Below are 19017 nucleotides of genomic sequence, written 5' to 3' on the forward strand. Positions count from 1 at the left end.
CTGAAGTGAACTGTGATACTCTTCACATCTGTCAATGGCCCTCAGCATTGTTTTAGACCTCAAGAATAATCTCAGTTTGCACTCACAAAGTGTATAATTACTAATGGAAAAGTTCACTTCACTGCTCTGTGAGGACACAAAAAGAAAGAGGTTTCCATTGCTAAAGTACTGATCAGTTGGGCTGGGACTACGCTATAAACCCAAAACAGGTCAGTACCCTGTTCTGCCAACCATTCACATACTTGAATCAAATGACAGGTAGCTGTGCCTACCTATTCCGCCAGGGTAAGAAACCTCACAAACTAAAAACAGTACTTACCACAGGTAGAATTTTAAAAGCACTAAAGCTCAGAGCTTGTAATTTGCAAAGAATATTTTCTTTACACTCAGAAAAGATTACCCTTTGACAACTACAACACTTAGATATTTTCTTGGTTAGAACTCTGTTCCTGCAGCTATCAAATATAGGGATCAAAACTGGCAAGTTAGCTGGAACTCCTACTTACTGTTCTGCAAAACATATGCTATGATTTGGCATCTGTTGTGATATGTTTTTATTAGTCATATTATCTTACGATACTTCCAGTATTAAAAAAGCGCAAGTTGTAAAATGTCTCACTTGAACCACAGTCACCCTTTCATGAAAAGAATACAGCTTTCAATTTAAATACCTTCAGAATGAATTATTATGAATACTTGAAGAAGTCAAGACAATACAGAGATGCTTGGATGTTGTAATGAACAACCGTATAAGCAACTCCACAGTTTCTACTGGATCTGCTTTTTAAATTATTATTATTTCTCCATGAAGTTGTTAAGCATCTTTCTAAAATGCTTTCTTTCTTGGAATTCTTGCAGATACTCTCAATCTCATTTCCTGGAAATATCTAAACCAATTTCCCAACCCAATTTAGTAGCTTTCATTAAATTACTAGGGCTTGAGTACATGCCATGGTTCCAACAACCGTACCAACCGTTTTATCAAATTTCAGTGTTGCTTAATTGCAACATGTTTATCCTGTATAAAAATAAGTTCAGTTTACTTTTCCATGCCCCAAGAAAAACATACATGATTTATAGTAACTTCTAAGCACCTTGTAAGATACTATTTTCCTGCTATATTCATGAGGTATCCATGCCTTTTGTCACTGTTTGCTCTTAGCTTCAATTGTAATTTACTTTACTTTTTAAAAGGCACACTATTTTTCTTCCTTGAACAATAAACACAGTACATTTGTTGAAACATTAACACAGTACAGTATCACAAGCCCATGTCTAACAACATATTATATAGTCCCATCTTAACTGCACACCTTACTGCAAAATTTTCTTTGTTGTTTGAAAAGAAACACAAAAAAGGTACTTTTACATTACTAGATTTTTTTTTTTTCCCTGAAGAATCTTGAAAAGTGGTTACATAAACACTTCAGTCTGCCTAAACCAAAGCAGGATATAGAATCACTTATAATTTTTGTATGGGTTATTAACTGCATATGGAAATTAGAAAACTGGAAGGGCAACAGCAAGACAAGAACTGCTTAAAGATATTTTTAATTCAGTTCAGCAGAGTTGAAATCTGGAAGGAAGAAATAGCATTTGTTATATTTGTAAATGTGTTTACAGTGTCCTGAAAACATACAAAAGAATAAACAGCCCCAAACCGTCAACTATGTAGCAACACTTTGCACACTTTCACACTTCCCTTTGTCACAGGGAATTCACTCGTTTACTAGTTTGCTTCTGTTGGTTTTTTGCTTTGACCCACAGACAAAGGATCTTATAATCTACAATTGCTTTCTTCCATATTTTAGTACCTGCTGTACCTTAATTGTTAATAACAGTTCAGACTATTATATAATGGTTTCAAAATTAACCGTAACTCCATTGTAAAAGATGAATTCTATTCTAGGTTCACAAGTAGTGCATAACACACCTATCCTGGGAAAAGAAAAAATGTATGCTCAAGTATTTAAAGGTTATTTTCTGCTAAGCCTTGGAATTTTCAGAGAAATGTTAGCACATGCACTAAAACATTTCTACATCATTCAGGATATCTCAATTCCTACTCTAGGAAGTAAAACAATATACAAGCTATAAAAGAGTCTTAGGACTGTACTGGACCACATATGTGCATACCAAGCAACATGAGTTTGATCTCTTCAAATTGTTCTGCATGCAGCAATTCTTGTTCACTCATGCAAATATGAGCTACAGGCCCAAACCTCCAGGAGCAACTTCTACAGTGGACAGTAACTGCAAGATTGAAAATGATGCATGTGGTGCACATGCAGCAAGTATTAACGTATAGCTCATAATATACATTAAAAGATCACTAGGGAGATCGCCTGTGTAAACAGACAGGACTTTTTAATTATGAACTCTCAAAAAAATTAAGAAATCACACGCCACACTGCAATGATTTCATTACTAGATAAAGTAGGCAATGATGCACAGTGAAAGCTGGAATAAAACAACAACTTGCCTTTATCCAGAGACTTCAGAGTTTGAAGAAATGCATCAGAAAAACAAAGCCCAGAATAAACTAAGTGCCTGTTCATGGTAAGAACTACAATTTGGCTAATGCTGTTATGAGGCATTCTCAGAAAAACTCCTCAACTGATTGTGAAACTTCAATGAATAACTTTCTACCCATTAAAGGATGAAGGACTGAAAAGTCAACTGATTTTCTCTTAAATAAGGAAAGCAGCTGCTCAAACCACGATTTCTACCGTGCTCCAAATTACAGGAGGCCAAGTGAAAAATGACAGTCTCAAAATGTAGTAAAGACTAATGTTCCATACACACACTTCTGAAAGCAGGAAGCAAAAGCTGCAGTATTTGTGCACTGAAAAACATTTCTCTTCAAGAATGAAAATATTTTTATAAAAGGAAACATGAAATTCGAAAATTACTCCAAGTGCTTATAATAACACTGCAATTCATTTCAGTAGTTACACCGCTGAACTTTACCAGTCCAGGCTAGACTTAGGCTCTGCTAGGATAAAATCAATGATACTTCTTCTAATCACACTATGGTGATTTACAACTGCTGGCTACCTAAGGAATATAAAATTGGAAAAGACACAGCACAGATTTCAGCATTTCACCTTTAACAACATCAACTGCTCTAACTTAAGTTTGTGAAAAATAGGAAAATGGTTCAATTTGACACTAACTTGAATTTAATTTAAATTTTTAATACATCTGCATCAATAATTTACCACTTGATCAGTTCAGCATTACTACAGATGTGAGCCACCTACATCATCATCAATACTTACAGGGTCTTGACAGCTCAGAACCTCCAGGATGCTGTTGAGTAATTCAACACAGTACTTCTTCTCTTGGACCTGCTGATCATCTTTCTGTTCCAGTAATTCCTTCAGTTCTTTGGTAATGACAGGAAGCAAAATGTCCCTGCATTCTGAAAGAAAAAAAAAAAAAAAAAAAAAAAAAACAACCTGTCTTAAGAGCAAATATAAATCAAACACTGCTTGCAAATATATCTTCCTCCAAACAGTGAAAGACAATACCCTTTAACATTCACAGTCAGTTGCAATGTGGAACAGTGCCTCAGGGTTACGCTTAAACTTGTGTGATATTTTTCCAAGTTAACAATATTTCTTATATATGAAAAAACAATTCTTTGGTCAATATAAATTGCTTCAGCTGAATAATGAACGCTGTTTAAGTAGCCCTGAACAAATCAAGCCAGGGACACAAAATCCTCATTATAAGAGTGCCAGTAACAGGAGGGGAAGGGGGAAAGGAATTAAAGGTTGAGAAAAAAATTGGAAGATTATTAATTCCTGAGTTTTGTAGATGAAACAAGAGAAGTTAGCATTGCAGAAGATTATTTTTATTTCAATTAACAGCTCCTAGCCATATAAGCCAGAAGCATTTAATTGTGTCTTAGGGGCAGATTCATTTCTTTCCCAAGAAACTACCTTCACTATTGATAATGGCACAACATGAATAAATCACAGTGGATCTGATATTTCTATAACAATTCTTCCAAGCTACAAGAGACATTTTATTTGGTGAGTACTGTACCAGCCCAGAAGTAACACAGCAACACTATTTCCTGTTCAGGGAGTAACATAGGCAGAATTGAAGCAATTTGTGTTTCAAGGGTAAGACTCCCACTGAGAGGGTGGTGAGGTGCTGGCACAGAATGCCCAGTGAGGCTGTGGATGCCCCATCCCTGGAGGTGTTCAAGGCCAGGTTGGACAGGGGCCCCTTATTTAGTATTTGATCTAGTGGTTGGCAACCCCACCTGTGGCAGTGAGGTGGAACTTGATGGTCCTTGAGGTCCCTTTTTAACCCAAGCCATCCTATGATTTTATGATTTCCACCCAACTTTTAAGACAGTTCAACACAGATGGTAAGGAGATGGCAGGAAGTATGGCAGTTTAAAGTGCTAGCTGTTTTTCTGCATATTAAATGAGGCAATGGGAAAGACTGCCAGCAAAAACAACAACAAAACAACAAAAAACAAAACAAAAAAAACATACTCTTCCTTAACATTAAAATATGTGGTGGAAAAAAACCATACAAACAAACAAACAAACAACTCCTTAACATTTTACTGCCTTTTGTTTTCTAGAAACTAGAATAAAACATGTTGCCTTAACCAGTATCTGAATACGATACATTACCATACAATGTGAACCCTTTTGCATTTATTTCATCAGCATCTCCCAGAAAAATGTTCTACATACAGATTAACCCCAAATTCCAGCACACTTCACAGAGGGAAGTTCCCTTATAAGAGCTTAATGAATAAGGTTCATTCAGGTAAAAGATTAAGCATAGCTCCATGAATTTTATAACTCCTCTTTCATCATATTCTTCATATTTAATTATTTCTTCTGTCTCAGGTAAGTGAAATTCAAATTTCAGGTCATTAATGCAATAATGTCATTAAAAAAGACATTTGGGTCTCCTTCAGCAAAAACCACAGCTGTGCTTCATTCCTGGCTGCCCCGTATGTGCAGCCAAAATGATAATAAAAATTTAACACCACTTTTGTCTCCCTTAGGAAACACTACTCTTGATTACCTGGCAAGACTATAGTCACAGCCATCTGTTAGGATTGTTTCATGCCCACTTACACTGGCATGCCAAATTAGTGAGGACATAGATGTCATCTGAATATAGATTTAGAGCAAAGCCGTAAAAATAAAATCAGTGAACAACATCCTTCCAACAAAGAGAGATTTCTGATGGCAGTCAGTGCACAGTTTCAGTGCCATACTTCTTCACAAAGCACATCTGTTCACAACTGCATGCATCTTTCTACTAGAAGTCTTCCCTCTCCATTATTTGACATCTAAATCTTTGTTGGAAGCACAAGAGAGATGAAGCTAAAATTCTTTGTATCTTTTTCACGGGTAAATCCAAATTTCACAGCTTACATAAGAGCCAAAACACAGAGGTGTTGTAGGGTCACCTACAGACTGACAGCACTGCACAAAGCCATTGTGTATCTGTAATTCAGGAAGGAGAAACACATGGTGGATCTTATAAATCAGCACACATCACTGTATCGTGCTGAGCTGATCATTCAAACAAATGTCAGCAAGGTTAGATGGCTGAATAGGTACAGTCTTAACAGTCACAGCACACCACCAACTCCAAGCATAAATACAGTGGAATGCAACCACTTCCCCACTTCAAGGGATATCTTCAAGTTTCTTGCATGAGCTGAGTAATGTCATTTACTGGAAGGCAGCCAGAGCAACAACTAACACTACCATTGCTGTAGCCAAAACAACATCCTGAGCTCTTGGTGTCTTTTCCAGTTTGCAGTCACTGCAGTCTGCCAGCCTGACACAAATGCTTGTCAGCATGTCCGCCCTGGCAGATTTAAAAGTTTGCCTTCTGTTTGAACAATGGAATATTTATGAATTCCAACATTTTGTTTAATTGATACACTAAATTCTGCTAAAATAAGCAGTAGCTTTGTGCAGACTTCTGCTGTATATCTGTCTTCTCTCTATTCCACTTAATGAGTTAGAAAAAAACAGTCAGTATTTTAAAATGTACATTTATAGGTTAACTGTTAAAACCAGTTCACCTAGCTAGATTTGGATCTCCCTCCATATAACAAAGATTTCATAAATACATTTTTTATTCTTAAAAAATAACAGGTCAAGACTAGGAAAAGGTCACAAGTGACAAATATTTAAGGAAATAACCAGCACATTACATGTTCCTCAACAAATGGAAGAAGTTAAAGGTTTTAATCCTCATGTGTTACCACAAATGCACGGGAACAAATACCTTTAAGCACACATACACCTTCCTTATCCACATCAAACTGAATACAGGATTTTAAAAGTGCTGCTTAATTCTTTAAAGCTAGAGTAATCAAGACAAGAATGGATTTATGGGAAATACTTCATTTCACTACAGAGCCATTTTTAAGGGGCTTTATGAAAAGTGAGTGTTTTCAGGTTTTTCTCAGTAGCTAAAAATGGGAGAGAGAAGTGCATTATCTAACTCCTACATTTAAGCATTTTAAAATGTTGGAAGCTTGTGCCAAGCAGTGCAGGAAAACAACCACAGAAAATGAAAAGCAAAACAACTGCTTAAGCTCTGATATCCATAGGAGTTTCTGTGAAAGTAGTTAAAATCTTTATTCATAACTCAAACTCTGGCAATAATAAAACAGAAAGATGTTTAAACCAAATTACTATTATTCATTCTACTTTTCTTTCAGCTTTTTTCATAAAAGTTCTGAAGGTAAAAACAGTGATTTTTACATCTGTTATTGAGTGACAGCAGAGAACACAGATGACCTAAAATATATTGAGATCATGGCATTGACATCCAGGTGGGTATTTAAAAGAAAGAACAGGATCAAAGTTATATTCCTTGTACATCACACAGTACTACACAATAGGTAACAGTCCGTGTAGCAAATTCAAATCTTGAGAAAGAGGGATTCCAAAGAACATGGAAGTAAAAGGCAAAACCCTGCCTGCTCTGACACAAAAACTTATTTCAGCTACCTATCTGGAAAAGCTTAGACTCAACTATTGAAGTAAATTTGTTATTTACAGTACATAGTGTCTTGTTTCTTGTAATGACAAGAATTCTTCACACTACACAAAGAAACAAACGGACGAGGTGCCATTTTAACCAATGTTTGTGATTCTAACAAACATGCCACCAGATATTCATTAAACTTTTTTTAACCGCCTCAAATCTCCCTAGATCTATCAAATGCAGACCTCAGTTTCCTGAAGCAGTTTACAAAAAAACAAAAAACAATGCTGACCAATAGCGTAGCTTACAATTAAAAAGGTGTCAATTTAATCTGTAACAACACGTTCACCATTTATAACATAGATCCAATCAACTTTCAGTAGACTTTTATTTAGTTGAATCTCAAAAATATAGACACACATTGGTATGTGCATTATTTATTAAAGGATAAATCTCGGATCTGACTTAAATCTTTTCTCTTCTAGATCACCATTGCATTTAACACTGATACTTTTCAAGCAGTAAAGCGAAAGCATCAGAATATTCCAACAATGCCAAAATCTGTAATATTCGTGTTAATATTAGGAAGCCAATCTAGCTGTTGACGTATGCAAATACACATTTTGTTTAAACAAAGCGTACAGTAGAAAGAATCTTTCCATTAGAAAAACAACTACTGTAATTTCAGCATTCCCTTCTGGCACTTGGCAGATTAACCACTACAGATAACATATGTCTCTTGCTGCTGCTCTTCCAGAAATCAGCAAGTCGTTTGCATATGCTGAACATGCAGTAGCTGTGTCTACATCTAGTGATCAAACGCTCTGGATTTTGGGCTAAGAGACAGAAGCTCTATTCCCAGCCCTGCTGGTGACCATCTGTGTGACCTACTTAGAGTTTATATTCTTTGGAGTAGATCTCATAGTGTTTTGCTACAGAATAAACTCTTAATCAGGAGTGGACCTCTAGAGAATACCAAGACAAAAGCAGCAGTGTGAATACAGACACATTTTATTACACTTTTAAGCACTTCATAATGATTTCACAGCAATAAAAAAAGCAGCTCTTCACAGCTCATTTACAAACTTCAACATAACATCAGTGAATACTACATGACCAGCTTAGAATTTTCCAAATATTATAGGCTCATAAATACTAACATCACCAGAAAATACAAGCAATTTGTAAACAACTATGTCTAAAAATGGTGACTCTCAAACACAGAGGGGTTGTGAGGGAAGAGAGATTATGATAATGCTTGTCCTGTCACATTGATAGGACCGTTTATCCTACCTGACAAAAGCACTCCGTTCTATGACCAACTACAGTGAAAAAAAGTCTTGAGAGCCTAGAATTAAATACCAGCACATTCAGCTTAATTTCAGCTCTTTTTTAGTTTTTGAAAACATTTCACTGTTTTCCCAATTCTTCTTCCTTAGGAAATGTTATGAATGTCAATGGATAAAGGAGGGGAAATACCAGTGTACAAAACCTAATTAAATTTGAGATCTATAGACAATACCATTGAGAGTAGAAGTAAATGAACTTAACTGGAATTCTAATGAACTACACAGAAAAAGATTAAGTGCTAAAGCCTTGAGGAAAAATGGATAATCTCAAACATACAAATTAATACACTTCACTGTAATTGGCAATTTAGTTAAGTATATTCCATATTCGCTGAAGAACACTACCTCTTCTAGATAAACGTGAACTTTAGTTAATGATACTGTTAATTATCATGCCGGATCCTATTTTGCGACACACTACATATGCTTCTATTCTTGTTAATTACCTTCCACATCATTGCTTCAAGTAACAAATTAGACATTGCCTACACCCTGCAAACATTGTGGTCAACATGATTAATTTTAGAATGAATTGTATTTGATGCACACCACTAAAAGATGGTTTGGGGAGTTTTATTTCTCTTTTAAACCAAGGTAATGTACATGGAGATGGACTTGTTGGCCCTTTACTGTACACTGAACAGAAACATTTTTCATGGCACTGTAATATCAATCAGAGGTAAATCATTTTGTATTGGTCTTTTCACATTTTACAGTGCAGGTTATTAATCATGCTGGGGATTTTTCCTTTCTACAACTTGCAGGTTAAACCCAAACAATGTGAAACCACAACATACATGCAAATCTTAAAATCACAGTTACAAATAAAAACATCTAGGTTTATATCAAGACTGATCTTCTGCCATTAGAAACTTGAAGGCAGATCAGGTGAAAGGAAACTTATATGTAATACATAATTCTACAGTGGTTGCTGAAGACAGAATAAATTCAGAAATGGCCCATTGGAATATCACCTAGGGTGAAAGACTCCTGTTGAATTAAAAAACCTCAAAGTTTGCAAATGGTGATATTCCCTAGAGAAACACATTTCCCAGACATTAACATATTTTTCAGTATAGAGTTGAGAAAAAAAAAATATGCACTTGGCTAGTTATGCACTTGTGAACTGATGCTACAGCTTATTTCTAGTTTAAATTCAATTTTACCAGATCGATTCAGACAAAAAATGCCACTCAGTGGATCCGAAACTCAAGGCCTGCTGGCACCAGACCGTTAGCTTAAAACAAAGTATTTCCATATCCCCCCTTTGAAAAACATACACTTCGTACAGTCAGATGCAAGGCAAAACTTTAGTTAATAATCAGCTTTGAATGTATTAAGTATAGAGCATTTATGAACGAAAAGATAAACAATAAGTAGAGGGCAGCTGCCACCTTACGCAGTATGGTGCCTGTGTCACACTACTGCCTAACTGGAGGAGGCTGTCTCAAGCAGACTGATGCTCCTAGAACTTGCCCTCTGATAATTAGCATCAGCTTACAGAATACTCCCCATTTCACATAATTCTTCAAATATTTTTTATTGGATATGCTGAGATTACCACATACATTCCAGATCACTTTTGTGGTCTCTATATGCATGCTTACACTTCTGTTGCAAATGCTCCCCCATAAAACTATGAATTTGCTCAAAATATTGTGTTTTGAGAACCACACTGCCTTCAGATCCATAATATCTGCACACACTGAACAATTCTTTGTGAAAACGGTGCTCTGAATAGTGGATTAGAATCCAAGCTCTAGTTCTTTAACAACTGTATATGAAGTAACAACCATGTTGCTTCATCTCCAAAATAAATGCTTGTATATATGGTTTTATCATGTTGTAAATGCACTCATGACAGCATACGCCTCTGGGGTAAATTAAATATCTCCCATTACCGTATAACACAAAAAGGCACAGATAACTCTTCACCCTGCAGCAATCTGTGGAAGCACATGCACTTACAGAGACTAGATTAGGAAGTGAACAGCTCTTCTGCAAATTTTGTCTGTCTCCAAGTACCACAAAGGGAATCTAAACTCCGCAGTTCAAATGCACATATCCAACTCCAATATTTACTATTAGTTAATGTGAACACTCTTGCTGGTAAATTTTGATTTCCAGTAATTAACTGAAGTCACATATTTCTAACGATTGCAAGATCACGGTGGTTCACATTTGTCAGTAAAGATGTTGACCTAAATAACCAAATTAAGACACAAAGTCCCAGTCCTCCAGTAAGAGCAGAATCTGCAGAAAAGTAACAGCACACACATCACAGCATTTTTACTGTATCCTTCTCTGTAAGTATACTGCAGTACTACCTGCTACTGCTGTTGAAAGTATTGAGTTCCCAGAATCACTATCAGCTAAGCTACAGCACACAGAATTTTTCTTTACCCTGGGTAGAAGCATCATATATCATAAGCTGCCTTCACAGTGTTTCCCTTTATGTTCCTACTTCACTAGAGTGCTTACAGAGGGGTTCAAAGAACACACATATATACATACACACACACACACACACACACACATATATATATCTATATATCTCCATCCACTTAACCATTATATTAGAGGAAAAACATAAAATATTTTCTCTAGGATCCATGTTCCTTCTTTTTTGGCAGTACAGACGCTTTGCACAATTGCCATTAGACAAAAAAGTTGAAGCCCTCTCCACAGATCAGGCTTCTGGAACTCACACTTCCTTAGTATTAGATAATAGGTTTACCATTCTTAAATCTGAAGTATTTAGAAAGGCAGTTAAGAAAATTTTAGAAAGGAACAGTAACCCCCCAGTTCCTAGAACACAATATTTCTTCAGAAGTTTAATAAACAAATGTAAACTTTACTGTTAATCTTGATCAGTTCAAGAGAGACCCACCATGAACCAGGAGACCCTAGGCAGTATCAAACTCAAACTTAAAAATCATAAGTAGGAATTTATTTTCACAGAATCACAAAATTGTAGGGGTTGGAAGGGACCTCTAGAGATCATCAAGTCCAACCCCCCTGCCAAAGCAGGCTCCCTTTTTGCACTTTGATGGAAAGGTTTTTATGAATGGGACAGGTGTCAGCTTTGAAAAGGCACATTAATGGGGACACTATTCTGTTGCAACATTTCTGCTTGAGTTTAGGCATGTTTATGTGTGACAGCTCAAGTACAGTTACCTAAACAAGTTGTTTGAAGATACACAGCAAACACCAAACCAGATCTTCTTTCTCACACAAAGCAAACAGCTCACTCTAATTACTTGTCACAGCTATGACTTAAGAGGACCTACCAGTTCCTTTTCGAAGATTTAAAGACCCTGATGGCAAATCATGGGGACTGTTTGTCCTACTGAATTTCAAACAAGAATTGCACAAAACAGAAGTCAACACTCTTTTCACTTTCATTTATTTTAAGTCTTAAAAGCATTCAGTACTTACCTTGCTTTTTAAACAGGTTGCTGCGTACTATTTCCTTCATGGACTGTACCTTCTGCTTCTGGAGTTTCACAGGTGGAATGCAAGTGTAAAACTCATACAGTAGTTGGCTGCATGTAAAGGAAAAGTGTCATAAATACATGTCATGGTTTAATTAAAAACAAAAAACAACAAAACAGCAAGAGCAAAATGCTGTATAGTTCTAAACATTTATTTCTCTTTAAGGTCTTGACTTATTTCTCCTATCATAATCATTTCGATCAGAAGTTAGAAAGATTTCTCTTTTTTCCCAATGCAATAAAGATATCTTCATATGTGTTGGAGGCAATTCATCTTCAACAAATAGAAGTATTTATTTCAAGCTGCTAAAATGAGATTTGGTTCTCTTGAATAGAATTTATTCGAGAAGAATTAAAAAACTGATAAGTTATTCCACTTCAACATTTTACCGAGTTACTGCTTAACAACTTAATATATTACTGCTTAACAACCTCAATATTGCAAACCAATGAAATAAAAAAAAAATTCAATTCATAATAATGTATTCCAGGTAATAATTAGTGTCACATTGTATATACCACATTACACATGACCATGTGATACATTCATGAAATGTTCAGAATCAGCTCACCTTAGTAACTTGGCATCAAACACCATTTCAACATCATGAAGAACTGAAGGTATGTACTTCAAAGCAGCAACCTGAATCAAAACACAGATTGTGTTTATTTAGTAAGTTTATCTGTGCATGGAGCAAACAAAACAAAGCACTGAATCAGAACACTGAAACAGAAGCACCTGAAACAAAGTGATAAATTTGGACTTCTTCTGTCAGGCTGAAATTTTATATGATATTTTAATAGAATTTCATCATGGAGTGGTTTGGGGTTTTTTTGCTTTTGTTTTTTTTCTTTAACAAAGATTCAATTGCAATTCAATAGTCGGTTGCCAAGAGAAACAACACCAAGAGAAAGCCTTTTCTCTAAAATAAATCAGCTGTTTTCTGTTCTTACTTCAGCTGAAAACTGGAATTTCTTCTTGCCACATACATTTGTAACTATCAAAAATAAGACCATGGTATGAAAATTTTGCTTAGAGGGTAAAGCTACAGCTAATCTGAGCTAGATCCCTAAAGGGACATCCACGTGTTCATTTTTTCACTCCAGGACTGCGTGCTATAAATGATACAAATTTATCTTCTGACCTTTTCTACTTCAACTTTATAAAGAAATGTTGTCTTGCAATAAAGGACGGTTACAGAAGAGAAACAAACAATACAGTGTCTTTCCCTTAATTTTGATAACAAACAAAAAAAATGAATAAAGTACCACATAAGAACATATTATAAAAATCATAAACAGACTCATTTTGTTTTCAAACACACCAACCTGCAACAAAATGGTAGTTTTATGTTGGCTTTTCATCAGATTGTTGATGGATTCAAAGAGTCTCCTCATAGATTCTTCAAATTCTGTTTGTTCTTTGCCTTCATACAATCTGTTGAGACAGGCACCACGTTATCATTTCAGAGTTAAAAAAAATGATAGCACTACTGTGGTGAAAATTTTCTATATCCAATGTCTTCATTATTCTGCACACCCTTTAGCCCATGCCTAAATAGCACTCATAAACAATATGCCTCATCTGTTTGCCTGAGTCTTTCCTATAAATTCCAAATTGACTGAAAATGTCCATGTTCTATGGAAGCTGCTGAACACAGAACAAACATCCAGCTTTGACTCATCTATCACAACGTTTGGCCATCTGTTACATCTGATACAATAAATAATCAGACTTTCAGATTGGCTATTATTACATATATCTCTGTGACTTACACTGTAAATCACACAGCAATTACCTGAAGATTATCACTCCAAAAAAATGTTATATCAGCGAGGTCCATACCTCAGGCCAGTCGCAGCATCAGAAAGTTTTTGTGTTTTCCTTGTAAAACATGATTCTTTTACTGATTCATGGGTCTGATATTCTGTGATATTGCACTGATAGTTAAATGGCAGTAATGTGGGTACTTACTGTGAAAATAATGTCCTGGATCTAACAATGAATTTGAAAACATATTCTAGTGCCTTCAGAGTTCTTAAGATAGGTTCACATTGCTCTCCTCGGCTAGAAATATCCAAGTAAGTCTTCAGAACACTCATTAGTTTCCTGTAGTTAAGAAAAACTCTTTAAGATAACCTCTTTTGACAACTCTGTGTGAATATTTATGCTTAATCTAGCACACACCACATTTATTTTTATGTTTATGTCACATAAATTATATCAGTAGAGAAGAAATGAGGAGGAAATTCTTATCTGCACAAACAAGAAAGCAATCTGAAATCTCTTATCAGCAGCATAAGTTCAAACAATTCTGGAAGCATCTTTAAAAAATGCTTTAAATGACGTAAACTTAATCCTAATGTGGCCGTAAGAAGGGATGAGATAATAGCCATAGTTGTTGTTCTGTTGGTTTATTTTTTTCCCCGTAGATCAACAAAAGAATGGGAACATGCTGTTCCCTACCATAAATAAACAAAAATAACAACAACAAAAATCAAACTAGCACTTCTTTTAAAAAATAACAGTTAACCAGCTCTGCTGATGAAACTTTATGAAGTGAATAATTGTATTTTGACATTTTCACATGAAAATAACAACTCCAATAACCAGCTAATGCACAGAATATACATATACACACAAATACATGTATATGTAACAAACACATCCACAGCCCCAGTGCACCATCCTATTTCCAACAGCAGTACTAAAATTCCATAATCTCATCCCCTCGGGCACCTGTGTCACAATACCCAGTGTGTTTTTCTATTTATTCCTCTGTATTGCTCTGAATTCACAGCTCTGTACTTACTTGCAATAAAATTTATCTAACTTATGTGCAATTTCAGTCCACACAGGGTTCCTCAATTCTCCATGTTAAGTCATCCCAGAACTCTATAAACAAGGTCCAAATGGATGACGTAACATAAACAAAAAGAACACATCACAGCTTGGCCAAAAGACTGTGTCATCTCATTGTCTTAACTCATCTTTGCTTTTGGCTCAAAACTTGCTTTCTGAGTCATTTCTTGCAATACAACTGATCTATCTAAGATATGAGAGGTGGGCGTTGCTGTGTGGCAGTCATCATCACTGGGTGGACTACTTTACATTTGAAAACATTTCTTTGGAGCTGTTTGCCTCTGGAAGAGAGCGCTCATGACTGCTGACTGGTGGAAGACCTGGTCTGGGACCAAATAACTCCAGCTTGCTGAGGGAGACTGGGGGATGATACCACTGTATCCTGTGAAGGCAAAATACAAGTTGGCACCTCCATGCTCTCTCTTATCTGCTGGCAAGGCCTGAACAAAAGGAGTTCCCGCTGAGATCCAAAATCCAGCAGTTGTCACTCTAAAAGGACCTGACTCAACCACTCTGGAAATAATTATTCACCATCTAGATCCAAGCAACTGTAGCTACCAAGTATGACAAAACACCAAGGATAAAAGCAGTGTCCTACAGTCAATTCATCCTTCCCACAAATCTAGGGACACATTCACATGTAAGAAAATGCAGTTGTAATATGTCTGAGACACAGCATGTCCTTCCTAACTATGAATTAGACCATACGCGGTTATCTCTATGTCATACATTACTTTTAAAACTGAATTCATCTTTCACGTGCAAGGAACCAATGATGCCAAGAAAACCATAACATGATTATAACTGTAATTTTGTTAAATAAAAAAATTAAATAATTAAAATTAAATAATAAAAGAAAATACCAGTGAGGAAAGTCTTAAGTGTACTTTAAACAAGTTAGGCTGACCTGAGAGTTTCCATACCCAACCTCCCCTACTTCCACAACAGTAGAAAGCATTAAATTGCATATCCTAATATGGAATGAAAGACAAATTAAGACCATGCAGTTTGTTGCTTGAGCTTTCTGAAACCAATAAGGCTGACCCCAGCTTTCCTGGAATGTGAGAAAGGATTGTGCACTGCAAGCAAACTTATGTTCTAACATACCATCTGAGGCACATTTCATTCTGAACTGGAACTGCTGAATATCCAGCACAGAACAGAACAGTATGTTCTCAACTATTCCAAGCTTTCAGCTAAGATCTTTCATCTATTATTCAAATCCTCAATTAGAGTTCTGTTTCAATCTGTCATCCCAGTGAATAGTCAGAACAAGACTTCAGACAGATGAAAAACATCTATCTATTCATCCATCCTGTTAGCACATCACAGAAACAAATAGAAACTGATGGCATCATCTTGCTTCATAAGACAAAGGAATTTTATTCCACCATCACCTGAGAAGGAATCTAGTATTAAATTTACTGCATAATGTATCTCTACTGTTTCTGATTTCTACTGATGTCAACCTTCCCATCTGAGTATTATCTTGAAGCTCCATAAAATCCACAGAATTCTGTCCATGACTCTACTTCCCACTGGCACAACAGCAGTTAAGACTTCAGTTCACAACAGATAATGTAGCAAAAAACAAATTTCATTTCATCGTGCCTAAGAATTTCTGGTGCAGTACTGGACAGTGAATAGCATACGAAGAATTGACCGTTCACAACCATTTTTTTTCCCTATGAGTTTTGCTCTAAGACAGTATGTGGAAACACACCTAAGCGGTTAAGGACATTCCTCACCTAAAGCACTTCAGATTAGAAACAGGAATGCAAATGGAGAGGACCTACAGAACAGCATCTTTTACAAATTTCACAGGATATAAATGAAGTACAGACATAGCAACATAATCCACACAAGAGAAAAATGAACATCAAAACATTATTTAACCCCAAGCCCATCTTTTTGTTAATTAATTTCACTTATAATCATTAACTATTTATCATAGGCCTTTCCATTTCCAGATAAGCAAACAGCAGTATCAAAATAACTTATAATTACATCAGAAAATCCAGAAATAGGATTTTCTCTCCTTTATTTGATTGCAGAGATTTTAGAAGAAATAAAAAAGAAAATAAAAACCAGAACAACTTACTTGTATGCCAAGGTTGCACTAAAATGCTGTTGGATATATGCTTCCAAGACAGTGTTAAAATGTTGAAACTTACGGTCTGCAATGAGTCCTATGATATATATCTAAGTACAAATAGATACAATTAGGAATTTCCATGAAGTCACAGTTTAAATGAAAACATTAAGTCTGTTAAAACATAATACACTATTTTAGAAGTTTTTATAAGTTTAAAAGAATTGTTATCTAGATAGTTAATATCCTGTTATCTTGTTGAGAATTGAAGGCCAATTTCTTGAGATAAGCCATTTGATATTCACCCACATTTATAGAGTTTTTTACTTTGACAGCTTAAATCTTTCATTGTCGGTTCTTACCAGTGCATCAAAGACAAGGATATCGTACTCATTACTGTGGGAATGTTCCATCATGATGTTAAACAAGGCATCCAGAGTATCCTGGAGAAACTATAAAAAACATTAAATCATAAACTGACAACCAATTCAGCTTGAAAAATACACAATTGAATTTACAGACAGGCAATTTTGTTTTCCCCAAGTTGGAATTTTTAGAGACCTTTGCTGAAACATCAGATAAATTCAGATAAAATCAGATAAACACACTTCTGAAGATTTTTGCTCTACCTTCTTTAAATGATGAACTGAAATCCTCAGACATGAACAAGCAACAAGTGTGTATACACTTAGCTCAAAGCTTATGCAATTCAGCTAAAAATATTATATTAGCTACAGATAATTACCTAAAACAGCATTCCTAGTTCCTTAATGATACAAATTAGTAGTTGCTACTGTTACCTACTGAAGGTGATTAAAACCACACTTCTTCTGTGGCCTGATTCAAAAAACCTTTAAATTGAAGGAAAGCTCCTCAGTGACTGGACAATCCAGTGTTGGGGGTGTTTTTTCGTTGTTGTTGGCAAGGTTTTTTCCAGGGTGGAGAGGGATTACTTGTTTTTGTTTTGTTTGTTTCTTCTGAAGTAAATTCACCTTCCTCCCAAAGAAACTCAAGTGAGATGCCTTACTGCTTTTATTTAATAAAACAAAATACAAACAAACAAACAAGACTCCTAATCTGAACACTGCAGTCCTAGTTAGTCGGATTAAATCTAACAAGGACCACTTGTTCTTCTCTCATTTCAGATTTGAGAGCAAAATTCTCCTTTCGAATTTATCTCATAACCAGTTTTGGTCATTTTGGAGACTACTGTTTCTTTTTCTTCCTCCATGAAGAGAATGGAGAATTTATCTTAAATAGAATCATTTACTCTTATTTCAGAAACGTTCTGCATATTTTACAGCAGAACACAATTAACCAAACCCCGAAGAAGACAAAATGGAAAGCCTACTACCTTAGGTAGAATCAGCCACAAGAGAATCTGAAAGGATAGTTCTAGAGAAAAAGAGGTCTCCATGTTCCATCAATTTCAAGTTCTAAGCACATCTATCTTTATCAGATGTAAGCTTGTGATCATGCATGTTTATACATATGCATCCACATACAGAGCATAAAACACTAGTGTAAGTTAAAGAGCAGAAAGCTAATGAAAGCATTCAGAAAGGAATCCAGTATTGCACTGTTGCCCAGTATTTGCAAAATACCAACAACAAAAGATATACTTTCACAACTTCCTCTCCATCCACAATCTTCAGTTTTTCCAGGTTCTCCTGCAGCAGCTCTGGCTTCATGCGCCACTTCAACAGACCTAGTAAGCCCACTATCAAAAACAAATGGACAAACATTAAAATTCAATGTGATTTTTCATCTGTGCAGAAATGTTCTTCCAAAAAATTCGACCTATGTTGTCATGACATATGTGGAAGATACATACCATTCTGAGTTAACTTTGTAGAACAAACAAGAGTTGAAATATAAAACGCATCTCGTGAGCTTACTGAGAGCCCACCTACAATACTTGAGTTTCTGCCTAGGGTTGCTGCTTTATTTTCTATATGTAGACGTGTAGAAGGCAATGTCAAATATGCACTAGCATCCTCCATTTTTTTACTGTCACCCTGAAAAACAACATAGCACTTATTACATATTTTACACCGTGGAATTTAAAAATAAATTTACTTTGTACTTCCTGCAAAAGTAAACAAAAACTACATTTCTACAGCTTTAATTAAATATATATATATATGCAGAGTTGATGTAGGAATTAATTAGATGAAGCTTCAGAACAAACACTAACTAGTCATACAATATGGTTACCACAATAAC

At 35.6% G+C, this 19017-nt stretch overlaps 1 protein-coding gene across 1 annotated transcript in view; it reads right to left on the reverse strand.

The window, feature by feature from the left end:
• The window catches only part of DOCK2 (dedicator of cytokinesis 2), a 115513-nt gene that overhangs the window by 74959 nt on the left and 21537 nt on the right, over window positions 1-19017 (reverse strand). The window contains exons 18-26 of the mRNA XM_072348174.1: window positions 18626-18809; window positions 18414-18511; window positions 17154-17243; window positions 16801-16901; window positions 13812-13946; window positions 13166-13274; window positions 12409-12479; window positions 11781-11887; window positions 3282-3424 (exon numbers count right to left, since the gene is read on the reverse strand). Coding sequence (XP_072204275.1) covers window positions 3282-3424; window positions 11781-11887; window positions 12409-12479; window positions 13166-13274; window positions 13812-13946; window positions 16801-16901; window positions 17154-17243; window positions 18414-18511; window positions 18626-18809 — 1038 coding nt within the window. The remainder of the gene's footprint in view (window positions 1-3281; window positions 3425-11780; window positions 11888-12408; window positions 12480-13165; window positions 13275-13811; window positions 13947-16800; window positions 16902-17153; window positions 17244-18413; window positions 18512-18625; window positions 18810-19017) is intronic.

This window comes from Excalfactoria chinensis, chromosome 13, assembly GCF_039878825.1.
Source record: "Excalfactoria chinensis isolate bCotChi1 chromosome 13, bCotChi1.hap2, whole genome shotgun sequence".
NCBI classification, from domain to species: Eukaryota; Metazoa; Chordata; class Aves; order Galliformes; family Phasianidae; genus Excalfactoria; species Excalfactoria chinensis.